A 17,433-nucleotide genomic window follows, 5' to 3' on the forward strand; every position below is an offset into this window, starting at 1 on the left:
TGAAAGCAAGTTAAATTTAATTGGGTCCGATGGGAGACATTATTTTTGCCGTCAAACTGGTGAAAGACTGAAGCCAAAGTGTGTAAAGAAATCAGTGAAAGGTGGAGGTGGAAGTGTCATGGTTCGGGGGATGTTTTCTGCAGCAGAACCTGGGTCTCCTATATAGCATGGCAGGATGCATGCATGCAAATGTTTATCAGAATCTCCTTCGGCAACATGCAGTTCCTTCCCTGCAAGCATCTCCCAATGGTGACAAGAGTTATGGCTTAGAAACCCACTACAGTCACTGAACTGTGGAAGAGACTGGAAGAAGAGTGGATCAAGATCACACCAGCACAGTGTGAAAGACTAGTGATGTGCTGCGGCTGCAGATGTGCAGAAGTCATTCAAAGCAAGGGCCCGTACACTTCCTAGTACTAATTTTTGACTGCTGTAACCTTCAGAAATTTTAGTTTTAATAATCTTTCTTCATTCTACAATCATTGCTGTTCTCTAATTTTGATCGCTGCGTTTTCCACAAAAAATAAAGAGTTTTTGTTGAAGTGCTTTGGTTATTTTGTAAAACTCTGTTCTATTAGCATGGACTAAAACTCCTTCAAATTTTGAACAATGAAGATTACATTATTTCTGAAAAATCAAGTTGATTTGATAAATGGATAAAATCGATCTCCACTGTATATTCAGCTTATGAATACCCAGAATTACTTATTAACCCCGGGTAAGTTATAAACAATGTGAAATGTAACCCAGGATGGCCCCTTGATTCCTTTTACCTGGGGTTTAGAATGATTCAGGGTTCATTATTTCATGTGTGAAAAGCATACAGTGTGAAAACCCAGGATTCCCTTTAACCAGGGTTTAGGATGACCCAGGGGTTAACTATTAAGTGTGAAAAGCTTATAACTGTGAAACTGAAAAGCCCTTGTTAGATCAGCGTCTGGATTTAACAAAACTCTCTGATTCGTGATCCTTTTGAATCGATGTTTTTTTTTGTTGATTCGTTCAAAAGGTTTCTAAATAAGTGAGTAAAACGGTGGTGTGTGAAAACAGAGAATATTTCGCTAACATTATTAATAATTAATAGTATTCATATTTTTGATAACAATGTCGTAAACAACATAACATTTGCCGCAAATGTTTTAGTGATAAACAGCATTTCCCTACTAAAATAACATTGCGCGTGGCTTTCTAAGAACACATTTGAGCGATAACTCAAAAGAATCAGTGAATCAGATTCATGAACCGCTTGATTCGCATGAATCGTCCGAATGAACCGATTGGCTCAAATGAATCGAACTTCCCTCCAGCTCCACCTCTGTGTGAACTAATGGGTGGAGTTATGTTTAGCGATAGGGTAAGGGGTAGGGTTAGGGTGTATCTCCACCCATTACCCATTTGGCTCTGCAGCGAGCACCCTCTCGTTACTTGGCCATCAGTCAGTCTATGTGGACGACCCCCCGTTAATTCATTCCTCAGCAATGTCTGTGAGAAACAGCTGTTTCCGTCGATAAGGGCTCTAGTTATGGAGTTTGAAACGAAAATCTACCCTCAGATTGGTGGATATGGACGATACAACAGGATCATAACGCTTTTCAGCTGGTTTCCAAACTTTGCGGTATCTTTGAATCTCTTCAGCGATGTTTTCTTCACGCTCATTCCCGAGACTTACCACTGCAAACCTGACCTGGCGTTACTACCTCCGTCTTCTGTCCTCGGAAACCTCTCCAGGCAAGCGTCCCTCAACCTCACCATCCCGTGGCTGAAGGGGTCTGGGTTCAGTCACTGCGAAGTTTACAAGTACCCTGTGAATATAAGCAACTACACGGAGAGCGTGCCGAGGGCCGTGGTGCAGTGCACTAGAGGATGGGAGTACGGCAAACCTGCGGGACTCCAGAACAATTTAGTGACCGAGGTTAGTATGCTATCAGAGCAACGCAAGAATGACATGCTTTGTAGTAGATGCGTTTCAAATAGTCGAGTCGAGTGTGTTATTATACGCTGTTTTCACGTTTTATGCATGATTTGGTATGATTATTAATTTATAGACTTTTAATTTTAGGCAAGTATGCAAAAAGTGACACAGGTGGTAGAGCCCTGGTAAAATCTTAATACTGTGTTTGAGTGACTACTGTTTGAAGTGAGACAAACCTGACAAAATCCCCCAAAACTACGTCATCATTTGTTAAAAATATATATATATATATATAAATGGTAAAAATATATATATTTTCTGTTAGTGATGTGGGTTAGATTATAGAATTTATAACTTGCTGTATAAAAATTTTTTTTTTGTTTTTTTGTTTTTGTTTATTTAACAGGGACAGTACACTAGGCATTGTTACACACAGGGCATATAGCATAAAGCTAGTTTGCAGCTCTCGTCCCTGGGGCCTGTTTCTCAAAACAAGTTTACCAGATAAGCCAGGTTTATTTCAGTTAGTCTGACTTATTGTCTTTTGAGTTGGTTCAAATTAAGTCAGACTATCTAAAATAAGCCTGGCTTATTTGGTAAACTTGTTTTATGGAACAGGCACCTGGTTAGGCTTTTGCATCGAATCAAAACAAGCAAAAACTAATTGTTAAATAATAATAATTGTCCCTATTTTGATAGCTAGGTAAATGTGTGTGCTTCCACAACCCTCCAAAATCTAAATAAATATTATATTTAATATAAAAACTGCTAGGTTGATGATCAATCTAAATTATCTGTGACCATCATGGTCTAGTAATAATCCATGTATCAGAAGGGTACAGATAAAAGGCTGCCATATGTGACCCTGGACCACAAAACCAGTCCAAAGTTGCATGGGTATATTTTAGGGATGTAACGATTACCGGTTTGACGATAAATCATGATAAAATTCCCCGCGGTTAGTATTACCGTTTCATATTTTAATTATCATTAAAACCGTATTCGATTACCGTGATTTAAACAACTCGCGATAAATAAATACTGTCCGGCATAAAGCAGAGTTTTCAGTAACAGTCTCACGTGCGCACAGCAGCACAGTAGTTTCATTCTGAGTGAAAATAGGGCGGAAAAGCTGGGAGGTTTTAAAAGAGTGCTAAGGGAATTATACAAATTAATATATCAATGAATTAATTATATGAATGTACCTCTGAAGGTTCAGACTGTCTTCAGAAACGATTTGATGGCATTTTGTTCTCATCTTTGCTCCATGTAATACCTAAAGGAAGTGTTCGCGGAGTTCACAGGAATCAGCTGTAATTCAGCTTTTCCGTATAAAGCGCCACCTGCTGCCAGAGAGTGGATTTACAGACACTTATTTACATTCAGTCTGTGTGCAGTTTCTGTCTGGCCAAAAAATTGACCAAATTTGCATGACCTGCTGTAAATTTTAACCGGTTGATGAAAAACAAACTTATGTACATTTAAACAATTCAGATAAGCTATATAGAATTATTTATGGAGCAGGTAAAATACATATAATCATTTATTAATTATCATTTTAATTTAACCCTTTTCTTTAAAGGCTGAAATGTGTGGTCTACCTTTATGTTAAACTTTTTCAAAGCTTTATTTGAACATTTACATTATTTATTTGAACATGCTATTAAACTGGTGTCAGTCAAGTTGTCATTTAAAATCCAGACCTCATTGGTAATGTTATTGTTTTAGTGATTATGCAAACAAAAAGTCATTTTATTTGCTGTTTGTTGATTTTTAAGTATGAAACTTGGTGAAGTGATTTATGTTTCGGTACTTTTTGAACATCTCCAGCACATTTTAACAATATCGTGATAATACTGATAACCGTGATAATTTTGGTCACTATAATCGTGATGAGAAATTTTCATACCGTTACATCCCTAGTATATTTGGAGCAATAGCAAAAAATTATTGTATGGGTGAAGATTTTCGATTTTTCTTTATGCCAAAAATCATTAGGACATTAAGTAAAGATATTCTGTAAATTTATTTTGTAACTATATCAAAACTTAACTTTTGATTAGTAATATGCATTGCTAAGAACTTCATTTGGACAACTTTAAAGACGATTTTCTCAATATTTATTTATTTATTTATTTTTTGCACCCTCAGATTCCATATTTTCAAATATAATCTTGACTCATACAATGTATTTTTTTGTTATTTACTACAAATATACCCGTGCTACTTATGACTGGTTTTGTGGTTCAGGGTCACATGTGTTCGAAAGAACAGCTTGTTTCTTTTTGTTAGTGTTGACCAACCATATGGTTAAGAATATTGTGATTTACATTACAGTGAAGTCATGAGATCATATAATATTTGTACAAGGATTAAAAAATGCTGTGATCCCTGTCCCCATCATTAAAAGCCCAGGGAACAGTGGTGAATAAGTCCTTGTTGGGCTCCTGTTCCACAGGAAGTGTATAGCTGGAGCTTTTTGTGTGACCTTGACTAGCAATATGTTTCCTTTTCCATGTTTAGGGAAAAAAAAAAGCTTTTCGTGTGGAATTTTTTTAGGAAGATCCATTTGAAAGCAGAACGAGGTAGAGAAAGATTGTAAAAGTAGAGTAGCATGGCTTCACATTAGCTGTAATGTAATAATAGATGTTGATTATATAATAGGAGAGAAAGCCGCATTTACGCATCCTCGGCCTACCTCCGATTTCTGTTTTGTATAAAAGCATCTATATATTTAATTGATTTCAATTTTAGTGATACATGATGGTATGCACTTTGAAAGACTGAAACATAATTTTAGACTCTTTACTGTAGATTACCCTACTGTAATATCCAACTCAAATAGGTATAGCTGGTTTTACATGGTTTTTAGTTTTTAAGTGCCGGTTGTTTATAGTCATTATAGATCAGCTGAATTTAACCTGGTAGAGCATCCTGGGCTGGAAAACAACCTTGAATGAGCAACAAAACAGCTGGGGAAAAACAGGTCATGCCAGTTTGCAGTGGTTTGTCCTAGAATTATTTTTATAAGACAGTCTGACTGAAGTGTCTCTCTTTCCTCTACTTGCTGACAGTGGGACTTAGTGTGTGCCGACTACTGGAAGATACCACTCCAACACATATGTTTTATGACCGGCTGGACCCTGGGCTATATACTCCTTGGCACTATATGTGACTGGTGAGTTTCCCTAAATTATTATTAGTCTGTATTACATTAATTGTTTTCTAAATGTGATCAAAATGTTTTTAGTTAATGCACAAGCTTCATTGCATTAGATGCAAAATATCAGACCGAGTGACTTCTGCTAATGAATGATGCTAGAAAGTTTTTGCAATAAAGTCAGCTCTCAAGTTCACAGGTGTCATAGCAGAATAACTGTAACTTTCCACTAACGTTTGACAAATGTAATCTTTTTAAATTGTTGTTTTGATCATTTCAGATAGATGTTATGCACCGTTCTTGTTTGAGCATGTCAGACATGCTGATGTTCTGTGTGTTTGTGTGTTGTCTCAGGTTGGGTCGTCGGTGTGCTCTGCTGCTGTCAGTGGTTCTCTCTGGCTTGCTGGGAATCATGGCTTGTCTCTCTAACAGACCTTCTGTGTTCCCATTTCTTCGACTCTGCCAAGGCTCAACATTAGCTGGAGTGTTTTTGTCATCTTATATTGCACGCAAGTACACTCCATCATTTGACCTCTTTTTAAGTATGCAACTGATAAGATTGTGATAAGACGCAAAAGGATGTCTGCTATATATGCACAAGTGGTTTTGTAAGATACATGTTTTGCTAGGAACACTGAATAGATTTGTCACTCTAGGAAAAGGTTAGCTTTTAAAGGAATATTACAGATTCTCTAAGTACACAAGTTATTGAACCCAGAACCCATAGAAGTTTTTGAACCACCTTAAGGTTATAAAAAACTCAGTCTCTTCCTACAATCCCCAACACAGCAGATAGTCCTCATGTCCTCGGTCCAACTGTTAATACTTCAGCACAATAGATCATATGTATATGTATGTGTTTTTTTTGTTTTGTTTTTTAATGTTGTTACATTATTTACAAACACACACTATCACCCAAAGTTTGGATACATTTGACTGAATTTATTTATCTTAATATCTTGAATATTTTGAAATAACGGTAGCCAAATTTAAAATGTCCATACATGCTCATTTCATTATTAAACTAAATAAAGTGAAAGAAAAGCTGCCAACAATTGTCCAGTATACTATTTTGAAACTGTTATTCTAAAATGTGGCCAGTATAAATATTAATTGACTGTAGTGTGTGTGTCTGTTTATATGATATAATCATGTTCCTGTAAGTTTTTGCGAGATTGACCCTTCAGACTTGCTCAATAGTGCACTTTTGATAAGGAGTGTCTTTGTTATTGCTTAATGTTGGTTTCGAATAGCAACAGGAGGCTTTCTGGAATGCTGCATGGGGTTTCTCCATCTGCAGAGGAGGGGTGAAGCGGTTGACCGGAACAGCAGTGGACAGCATTCCATTTAGATCTCACGAACAGGCTGTTCAAAACCTTAGAACTCTCTTGGTTACATCACTTTCTGTGTAATCAATTGAGGAAAGTTCAGGGTGTTTTGTCTACTGTCCCTTTTTTCTGTTTTTTTTTCTTATCATTGCACAAGTGAGAGGGTAGACCTGAGGTGTTCTGAAGAACGGACAAGATCTATTTTCTGTTCTTTCCATTGTGAAGAGGTCCGCGTTTTTGTCCCACACATCCTGTGATTGTTACATGAGGGTTTATGTGCGTGTTGACTGTTAGCCAGAGTGCTCTTTCCAACACGCAAGCCCCTTTAGTGTGCTCTTGGGGGGAAAGTGTGGGTGGTACTGGGTGTAATGAGGAACTAGAGGAAACTGGATGTAAACACAGGCACGTACACAATCTTTTCTGCTTATATACACAACCAGTGAAATGACCTATTCATTCTATATCATTACTATTGTTCACAGTTTAGAATACAAGTGTTGAAAGAGTTTCCATGTATACTGGCCACTTGATGTTTTTCCTTCACTTTATTTAGTTTTAATAAAGAAATGTGTAAACTACTGGCAAAAATGCTCACCAAGGCTACATTTATTTGATCAAAAATACAGTAAAACCAGTAATATTGTGAAATATTATTACAGTTTAAAAGAGCTGTTTTCTGTTTTAATATATTTTATATTGTAATTTATTTCTGTGATGCAAAGCTGAAATTTCAGCAGCTATTATTAAAGTCTTCAGTGTAACATGAGCCTTCAGAAATTATTCTAATTAAGCTGATTTGCTGCTTAAGAAACATTTCTTATTATTATCAATGTTGAACACAAGTTTGTTGCTTAATATTTTTGTGGAAATTGTGATACACCAAAAAGTCAGAAGTGACTAAAGATATTTATGTAAATGCCAATAAATGCTGTTTATTAAACTTTCTATCCATCAAGAATTAAAATTATCATGGTTTCTACAAATATTTTAAGCAGCAAAAACAGTTTTCAACATTGATAATAATAAGAACCATTATCAATAATTGAGCACCAATAATAAATGATAATACTTGAGCACCAAATCAGAATGATTTCTGGAGGATCGTGTGAGACTGAAGACTGGAGTAATGGCTGTTAATTCAGCTTTGCAGGAATAATTTATATTTTAAAACTGTTATTTAAAATTTTAATATTTCACAATATTGCTGTTTCCACTGTATTTTAATCAAATAAAATATTTTTTGAACATGAGACTTTTTTCAACAACTTAAAAAATCCTTATTATTCCAGTAATATATAAGTTCACAATTGATATTTGTTAACTGTTATTTCGAAATATTTAAGATCATAAGAATGATAATTCAGTCAAATGTATCCAAACTTGGGGGGGGGGGGGGGGGGGGGGTGTGTTTGTGAATGTTCTTCCTAAATTTGTTTTAAAATATTTTATTATCCGAGATGGATAATTTCGAAAGAGTGAGTAGTTTCATTGGTCTGTTGTGCAGCAAGACTTTAGGAACAGTAATTAGATAGAGGACACGGGGACTTCCTGTTATGTAGGAGTCTCTAGGAAAAAACTGACTTTTTTCTAGAGTTAAGGTCACTCTCACCAATAATTCTCTTTAATACTTCCCTTGACATGCCAAATTCATACATTAATTTTCAGTCTATCTCATTATTCTTCTTTGGTTTTTCTGCATGGTTCAGGACTGGAATGGTGTGACCCGCCTCACAGACTTATGGTGTCCATGGTCAGTGGCTTCTTTGCCTTGTTTGCAGAGCTTTTGTTGCCAGGGCTAGCCGTGCTTTGCCGTGATTGGCCTGTCCTTCAGGCTGTTTCCACACTGCCCCTGCTGCTGCTACTCTCCTATTGGTGGTGAGCCAGATAAATGCTGTCAACAAGTGTATTCTTCTTGTCCTTCAATCACCCACAATCCTTTGCACACGTTTCAGTTCACTACAAAGATTTGGCTGAAAATGATTCGGTACTATGCTCATCATTTTTAATTATTTGTAATGACCATTAGATCCGCTGGATAGCTGCTGAGTTCAGGTTACGGTGCACCGTATGATCAAATTATTCTTCCCTTATGAGTAAGCCTTTACAGAACATTTAGTGTATTGTTCTTTCACTCCAACAGCCATTATAATATTTACATCAAGCTCATTGGATTACCAACATTAAGACAGATGAATAATTTAAGACCAAACACCTCTAATAACATGATTGTTAGTAACGTGTGTGTGTGTGTGTGTCAACAGCTGTGCTTCAGTGTTCCCAGAATCTCCTCGTTGGCTCATGGCCACATCTCAGATTCCTCAAGCTAAGAAGTGTCTCCAGTCTTTTTCAGCACGAAATGGCATGTGTGTTAGCGATGAGCTCTACCCTGCTGAAACACTGCTGTCAGGTAAAAATCTCAGCTACTGATCTAAGTGCTTTAATCAGTAATAGTTTTTATTATTTACAAAAAATGTCAAAAACCAAATTTATAATCTCATGTTGTGTGGGTTTTAAATAGAAATACATTTTAAATGTTCTCTTGTATACAGTATATACGTAGCCCAAGATTCAGTGGGCCTGTCCTAAAACCCACACTTGCGGTCTTTGCACTTGGCCACTTGTCAAGTCAAGTCACCTTTATTTATATAGCGCTTTTATAATACAGATTGTATCAAAGCAACTTTCCAATAGGAAAATAGTGTCAATAATGTAAAATGACAGGATTAAACACTCAATTTTCAGTTAAAGGCATTTCATTATTGGATTCAATGATGTCATCGTCCTGCTCGGTTCAGTTCTAATAGTATCTGTGCAATCAAGTCGACGATATCGCTGGAAATTAAGTGTCCCCAACTAAGCAAGCCAGAGGCGACAGTGGCAAGGAACCAAAACTCCATCGGTGACAGAATGGAGAAAAAAATCTTGGGAGAAGCCAGGCTCAGTCGGGGGGCCAGTTCCCCTCTGGTCAGACAAACCAGCAGTTCAATTCCAACTGCAGCAAAGTCAGTTTGGGCTGAGGACTGGTTCATCTGGTTCCCGAGGTCTTGTCCCGATGGCCACCTAGGTGACAAGGTCTTCACTGGGGATCTGTCTCTGGGGCTCATCTAGGTGTCCTGATCTCCACTGACGTTCAGGGCTGTAGAGGTCGTCTGTAGGTACTGATCCACCATTTGATCTGGATACGGACTGGATCGGGTGGCTATGGTGATCTCGGAATAACAAAGAAACAGACTAATATTAGCGTAGATTCTTCTTACGATGTAACAAGTACATCCGGTGTTATGGAAAGTGTTCCTGGTTCTGGTTGACCTAATTAATGCAGCCTAACAACTTGTCTACTTAAGTATTTCCTCTACTAGGCCTAAGTGTTCAAGTGGACATGAGGACCACAAGTGTATACAGAACTTTTGATTATGTGATGGTACACTCTTACAACATGATAATGTTTATGCAAAACTTTATTTACTTTGAGTTCCCAGGGACAGACCCATAGAGTAGACCACATATAGATACACACCTTTTTGAGCATTTGTCTGGCCAAATGAGTCATGTTCAAATTAAAACGCCTTATAATAATGACTTAAAAATAAATCTGAAGTTTGCATGCGGACTTCATGGAAAATGACTTCCCAAAATCAATGCAGCTTCATCACCAGAATGTAGTTTTGAGGACCCATGGCCTGAGGGTGGCATTTGAGAGATGGTCAGAGATATTCATGGCTTAGCTAATGCGACACTGTCTAATCAATCAGTAGAGCTGTCATGGTGTAATTATACTTTACACAGGATCAAATGAAAGGAAGCATCTAGCACATGAGGGTAGCGTTGGTCCCGTGACAAGACTGCTGTTTTTCCTGTGAATTTTTTTTTTCTTCTTCATGCAGTAATGATATCCCAACTCACTGGCTGAATTACATTACAGCAAATCAAGGCCCATCATGGATAGTGAATAGAGCCCTTTAGGGTGTTTAATCTGAAGGAATTGAGCCCATCCCTCCCAGAGAATGTTTCGTTTGGAATGTGCTGGTCATGTGTTCCTGAAAAAGCCTGTTAGAATTCTACCAACTCTTCACTCTTTAACCCGCTACTTTACATTCTCTCTGTCTTTTTTCTGTAGAGATAGATGAGGCATTCCCTGAAGACATCCAGCCAGAGTATCATCATGTTGTAGAGTTGCGTCACACCAGAGTCATCTGGAAGAACTGCCTCATCTTGGGCTTCACTCTGTAAGTTACACTAGAAAATGTGGCTGCAAGCCAATCACAAACTTCTATTACACATTTAAGTGCAGTACAGTATAAGTATTGGAACAGTAAAGACAAAATTGCTCTTTTGGCTGTGGTGTCAAGACATTTCCAAATATGATTAAAAGATGAATATGAGACAAAACTACAGAATGTCACATTTTATTATTAGCCGTTTCCACACATAGATGTTTTACACAAAAAAAGAACAGCACTTTTAGAATTCATCCCACTCATTGATGTGAGCATAAGTACTGGGACAGTTGAACATAAGGCAGATATAAAAGATTAAAAGCTATTATTTAGTTGCAGATCCCTTGCGCACAATCACAGCAGTGAGTCTGTGACCCATAGACATCACCAGACTCTTGCTCTCATCCTTTGAAATGCTTTTCCCAGCCTTTAATGCAGCCATTTCCAATTGTTGCTTGTTTTGGGGAGTTTCTGCCTTTACTCTCCTCTTCAGCTGGTGAAATTCATGTTCAATTCATGTTCAATCAATTTAAATCTGGAGATTGACTTGGGCTTATAAATTTCTTGACTGAACTGGCAGGGTGTTTTGGGTCATTGTCTTGATGCAACATGAAGCACTTCCCAATGAATCTGGTGGCATTTTCTTGAATATTGGTAGGCAAGATGGTTTTGTACCCTTCCAAATTCATTCTGCTACTGTCATCATACATTAAGCCATCAGTAAAGTTGAGAGGGCCTGTTCCAGAGGCAGCCATGCATGCCCATGCCATGACACCACCTCCACCATGCTTTACAGATGAGGCTGTATGCTTGGGATCATTGCAGTTCACTTTTTTTCCTCCACATTTTTGCTTTCCCATCACTTAGATAAAGGCTCATCTTTGTCTAAGTCTGTCTAAAAACACAGTTCCAAAACTCTTCTGGCTCACCTTTGTGCTTTTTTGCAAACTCTAATCTTGCCTTTCTATTTTTGGTGCTGGTCAGAGGTTTGCATCTTGCTGTGTAGCATCTGTAATTCTGTGTCAGCGTCTCCTGAGGACAGTAGATTGTCAGAGCATCACCCCAGCTTTCTGGTGTTATTATTATGGTGATTTTACAGACACGTCTTTTAGGATTCATTTTCACAACTTTTTTGATTTGTCTGTCATCAACTACTTGTTTTCTCAGCCGATCAGGTCGTTGTTGGTTGTTGGTGTCACTGGAGGTTTCCAAACTCTTGATTTCTCCATGCCCTTTGTTTTTGCCATAGCTATAATTGACTTACTCTTTTCTTTTAGCATCCAAATCACTTGCTTTTCTCTCAAAGTCAGCTCCCTCGTCTTCATCCTGGTTTGTGTGTGTCATCATCGAATGCAACATTCAGAATACAGAAGTAATGGATATAACTGATATGACACATTCCCTGCTTTTAATATCTGAAGAATTAATGCAACAGGACACAGCTGATCACTTAGAAAGACCTGTTCCAATACTTATGCTCACATCAGATAGAGGGATGAAACTCTAAAAGTGCTGAACTTCTTAGCTGGTAAAACATCTATGTGTTGAATCATCCAATAATAAAATGTGACATTCTGTAGTTTTGTCTCATATTCATCTTTTAATCATATTTGCAAATGCTTTGACTCCACAGCAAACAGAGCAATTTTGTTTTTACTGTTCCAATACTTTTGGAGGGCACTGTATGTAATATTAAAAAAACGCTGTGGAAATCTAGACCCAACATTCATCACTGTTTTTAAACAATTGGAAATAAGTGAATCGGCACAAACTCCTCCATTTTGTGGGCAGAATATTAACCTAAAAAGCATGAACACTTCAAAAATATAGTGCATCATCCAAGCACATTTTCAGCATTCTGTTATTTGGGAAATGCTCATTTTGATCTTGCATTTTATACAAATCCTATGCAAATGGGTATACTTCTAACAATAAATAAGCACAATCCTGCATTCAATTTTATGTATTAGATTTTATTTTGTAGACACATTTATAAGTCTTATTTGAATTTAATTTCAGCATTTACTAATACATTGTGGACCTGAGATAAAATGAACTAAAAGTAAACTGTTATTTTTATTATCTAACATCAAAAAAGATGAATAAATACAATTAGAAATGTATTTCTCATTGTCAGTTAATGCATATGAACCAAAGTTAAGTAATGGAACCTTATTGTAAAGTGTTATTTAATTTTGATTCAAGTAAAAATGTTCTCCTTGTGGTCCCACAGCTTCATTGGCACAGGAATCCAGTACTGCTTTACGCGTAACCTGCATATCTACTCGCCACACTTCTACTTCAGCTATTTTCTGCGTGTGTTGACTGGAGCTCTGGCCTGCATCTTCTTGTGTGTGTCTGTGGACCGCTTTGGCCGCAGGGGGATGTTGCTGCTGGCAGCCATTGTCACGGGTCTGTCTTCACTGCTGCTGCTGGCCCTCACGCAATGTAAGCTCCTCTTCAAGCGTTGCACAAAGACATGTGCTGTTCCAGAAGTTAGGTAGTGAACCTAGACTGCCTTTATAACTCAGAATCAAAGAAAATATGGCATGCATGCTTTATTGAAAAGGCAATCACAGAATGCTTCACGGCAAGCATGAAAATTTGGAAAGCCTTTGGATCTTATGCAGAGCTGCGTTTCAGTCTGTCCTATGATTTTTGGTTAGTTTTTGTTTTACTGACTCTGTCTCTGCCGTCTTCTTTCAGACCTGCATGGAGGGTTTGTTCTGGTACTGTCTGTAGTGGGTCTCCTCTCGTCTCAGGCTTTGGCCATGCTCAGTGTTTTCTTTGGCAGTGAAGTCATGCCAACTGTTGTCCGGTAATCTCAATCTCCACTCTATAAAACAGTTACTACATACATCTGTGGCATGTTACACAAAGCTAGTTGAACAAACTCTTGAGTTTCAGAGTAGGTCTGGAGTTGACAAAACCAAAAACTCCAACCCAACTGAGATTTGGTTTGCAAAGTTCTCGTGTGCAACGCAAGAGAATTTACATAATTACATGGGTTCAAAAAGAGCTTAAAATAACATGACATTTTGGCAATTTTAAAAGCTTTATATATTCTAAAGCTTGTATTAATGTATGCATTATATATTCATTTAAATTAAGTTGAATATTAATTGTCAAAATATAATCGCTTAAGTGTAATGCGTTAATGATATAATGTATATAATTTAGTTTTGGTTTGCAGTCTCTTACCCGGAATAAGACCTGCTCCAGGGCAGGTTAGGCATTTAGCATAAGTTACCATGATGATAAACAACCAAATAAAAACCAATCCAACGTCTTGAACTCGAAAAAACCAGAGTTTGCTCAAACTAAACTCAAGCTTACCTGGTAAAACACTGAAACTGGGTTTATGAGGTTTCATAAAATAAACATTATTAATCTTCCACCAAGCAATGTAGTTCTCAAGCTTCGAATGCAGCTTGGCAAATCATATCTGATGTATAAAAATTAATTTTGCGTGTAAACTCCATACTGTATTAAAAATAGATGTTCAAGAGTCCTGTGGCAGGTCACCATTAAACTGCAGCTTAATAACAAAACAACACTAAACAAATATGACAAAACAAGTAAACCGTTACAGAGAATAGATTCGCAGGTTACTAACAGTACAAAAAAATAAAACCTGCACTGGTAATCAAAATTTCAAAAGAACAGATAAAGGTATTTTTGTTTGTTTTTGAAAATATTATGCTGCAATTATTTGATCAAAATGACAGCAAAAAACAGTAATATTGTGAAATTATTACATTATATTATTTTTTATTTTATTTTAGAATATTTAAAAATGCAGTTTATTCCTGTGATGGCAAAGCTAAATATTCAGAAGCCACACTCCAGTCTTCAGTGTCTCATGATTCTTCAGAAGTCATTCTAATAGGCTGATTTGGTGTTCAATAAACATTTATTATTATCATCACTGTTGGCTTCTATTTCAAATAAATATTCTTTTTAACTTTCATCAAAGAGTCCTGAAAAAATGTCTCACATTTCTGAAAAAATAAAGGGCACCAAAAACTGTTTTTAACATTGATGATAATGAGAACCATTACTAATAATTAATGGTTAAGTAATTAACATCAAAATTGAGCACTAAATCTGCATATTGGAATGATTTCTGAAGGATCATGTGACACTGAAAACTGAAGTAAAGTCTGCTGAAAATTCCACTTTACCATCACAGGAAAAAAAATACATTTTAAAATTTTAAAATAAAAAAAACTTAAATCATAACACTTTTTGTAATAATATTTCAAAATATTACTGTTTTTAAAAAAAAAAAAAAAAGGGAAGTGGTGTGTGGCCAAGTATGGTGACCCATACTTGGAATTTGTGCTCTGCATTTAACCCATCCAAGTGTACACACAGTAGAGAACATACACCCGGAGCAGTGGGCAGCCCGCGAAGAAGTTGGGGGTTCAGTGCCTTGCTCAAGGGTCTCACCTCAGTCGTGGTATTGAGGGTGGAGAGAGTGTTGGTTATTCACTCCCCCACCTACAATCCCTGCTGGACCTGAGACTCGAACCCACAACCTTCGGGTTACAAGTCCAACTCTCTATCCATTAGGCCACGCCTGCACACTACTGTTTGTTTGATCAAATAAACTAAGAGATTTCTGTCAAAAAAAATTAAAAAAACATAATTATTCCATGTTGAGCGTTTCCTGTTTGAGTGTTGTTAACTGTGTCTCTCTCTCAGCGGTGGCACGTTGGGTCTGATCATGGCTGCAGGCTGCGTGGGAATGGCTGCTTCCTCTCTAATGGAGCTGCAGAATAACGCCGGCTATTTCCTGCATCACGTGATCTTTGCCTCCTTCGCCGTTCTCTCAGTCCTGTGCATCATGCTGCTGCCAGAGAGCAAACACAAGCCGCTGCCAGACTCACTTAAAGATGGAGAGCGGCAACGGCGTCCTCCTCTCTTCCTCTCACGCATGAACCAGGAAAACCCACCCTTACTGCGCACGCAGCCTCACAGCTTCGAGTACAACCGGGACAATTACTCCCGCCTTGTCACTGCCACCAAAAAGATGCTCCCCAAAGATGCTCTGCCATACAAGATCTCTATTTCACCACAGGCGCCTCTACTGGCCAGTAATGGCACTGCTCCAGACGCCAATGACGAATCGTCCTAGCATTTCACCAAAGCTGTTTTTGACACGCAGGACCTCATCTCATAGCATGGCCAATTTGGTCACTGCGTCTTTTCCCAGGGAAGATGTCTTCTTGGTGTTTAAAATGTGGAGTATGTTGAGTATTTGGCTGATGAATGGTAAAGTTTTCCGTTTGTTGTGATTTGTACGTTGATTTTGTATTGTTTAGGAATCCAAACTCTATGCACAGTTGTTGCTGGGAGACTCTGTCCATAGTGTATATGCTTGAACATCATGTCTCTCCTGCATGTTTGAATGAAGTTTAAGATTTAGTATCGTAATCGTAATAGTCACCTGAGAGCCATCGCCTGTCCACTTAGCGGGTGCATCTCATGCCTCTTATTAGTGTAGTCCTGTGACTAAACCACAAAAGCCTACTTAACCTCACCGACTGGTGATTCACTGAAGGGTGCTAAAATGTCCACTCAGTATCATAGTTTTGTTTCCTCAGAGTGGAATGAATAGCACTCAATGACATCAGAATCACTAGGGAAAAGTCTATTCTTTATAATGTTAGAATGTGATTTGTTTCTGTGGAATGGTAGCTCATCTCAATTCCTCCTTGTTAAGTTTTGTCGCGTCACATTCCTATCTTTCTGCTGTTTTGTCTACATGTCAAGTTGTGTTTTTTCACATGTCAAGCTGAGCTAGAACTGAACCAAACCTGACAAAGCAGGGGAACTGTTCTTGTCATTGTTTTTGCTTTTCTATTTGTATTACTTGTTTGAAATGGAAATAAACTGTTTACTGAACCAAGCTGAAGTAGTACTCCTTGTATGTCTGATCCTGAAGCTAATATTTAACAAGTGAGCAAATTTGGACACTGGGTGTACCAGAGGCTGTTGCATTTGCATGCTTTGGGTTTGCTGTTTAATAATAGAAATGAAAAGTCTGACAGTGTGGTTGTGAATGCTTTGTCACGTGCAGTTCTTACTTGTACAAAGTGTTTACCACCACATTTCTCTTTGTCAGAGATATGGGAATTAATTTGGTGCAGCCTTCATACTGCATTATAGATATTTTCCAGCTGTATAGTGTATTGGGTGTGCATTATGGCAGTGGTTCCTAAACTTTTTTTTTTTTTTTTTTTTTTTTTCGGCTGAACCCCATTAGATGAAAATATGAAATACCTAACCTTGACTTAATATTTAAATAATTTCACTATAAGTTTAATGATGTTCACAGTTGTCTGATATAATCAGTTAATGATCACAATAATATGCCTGTAAAAATAAAATAAAAATATTTCATCTCTTTTTAGTGTTTAGGTGTTTTGTTTTCAGTGTTTTAACTGTAAAAGTTTTTTTTTTTCCCTTTAATTTTACAATTAAGTAGCCTATTAGCTTTTAATTAGGTCACGAACCCCATACAGGTTCTTCACAAACCTCAGTTTGAGAAACCCTGACATAAACAATGCCTTTTTTTCTTACTTTTGATATTATATATCAATATTTTACAAATTAATCCTGTTTCTAGCTGATAAAAGAGACTAGTGATCAAATCAAAAGTAATCTAAAAGCAGTCATAATACATTACCCAAAATGTGTAAATTATGATTTTAATAATACTGTTTTTGTCATGTAATTTTACATTTTGTAATGGACTACAATTTGCATTGCTGCTTGGATCTTTCAGATCATATAGTTTCTTACGTTTTT

General features: G+C 37.3%; 1 protein-coding gene across 1 annotated transcript; it reads left to right on the forward strand.

Annotated features, from left to right (window-relative positions):
- Window positions 1-1,388: 1,388 nt before the first annotated feature.
- On the forward strand, window positions 1,389-16,535 carry LOC306888665 (putative solute carrier family 22 member 31). Its single transcript, XM_079447093.1, has 9 exons — window positions 1,389-1,912; window positions 4,987-5,090; window positions 5,427-5,581; window positions 8,107-8,275; window positions 8,662-8,807; window positions 10,518-10,626; window positions 12,851-13,065; window positions 13,324-13,435; window positions 15,325-16,535. Exons 1-9 carry the CDS (start codon window positions 1,523-1,525, stop codon window positions 15,755-15,757), a joined length of 1,833 nt encoding a protein of 610 aa, XP_079303219.1. The 5' UTR covers window positions 1,389-1,522; the 3' UTR covers window positions 15,758-16,535.
- The last annotated feature ends 898 nt before the right edge of the window (window positions 16,536-17,433 follow it).

Source organism: Barbus barbus (genome assembly GCF_936440315.1).
Source record: "Barbus barbus genome assembly, chromosome: 1".
Classification (NCBI taxonomy): domain Eukaryota; kingdom Metazoa; phylum Chordata; class Actinopteri; order Cypriniformes; family Cyprinidae; genus Barbus; species Barbus barbus.

Excerpts from the sequence above, each read along its gene's own strand:
- LOC306888665 (XM_079447093.1), top strand. The coding sequence starts at position 1,523 with ATGGAGTTTGAAACGAAAATCTACCCTCAGATTGGTGGATATGGACGA. Across the intron at positions 13,066-13,323 it reads GCTGCTGGCCCTCACGCAAT|ACCTGCATGGAGGGTTTGTT; the intron begins GTAAGCTCCTCT and ends GTCTTCTTTCAG. Across the intron at positions 13,436-15,324 it reads GTCATGCCAACTGTTGTCCG|CGGTGGCACGTTGGGTCTGA; the intron begins GTAATCTCAATC and ends TCTCTCTCTCAG.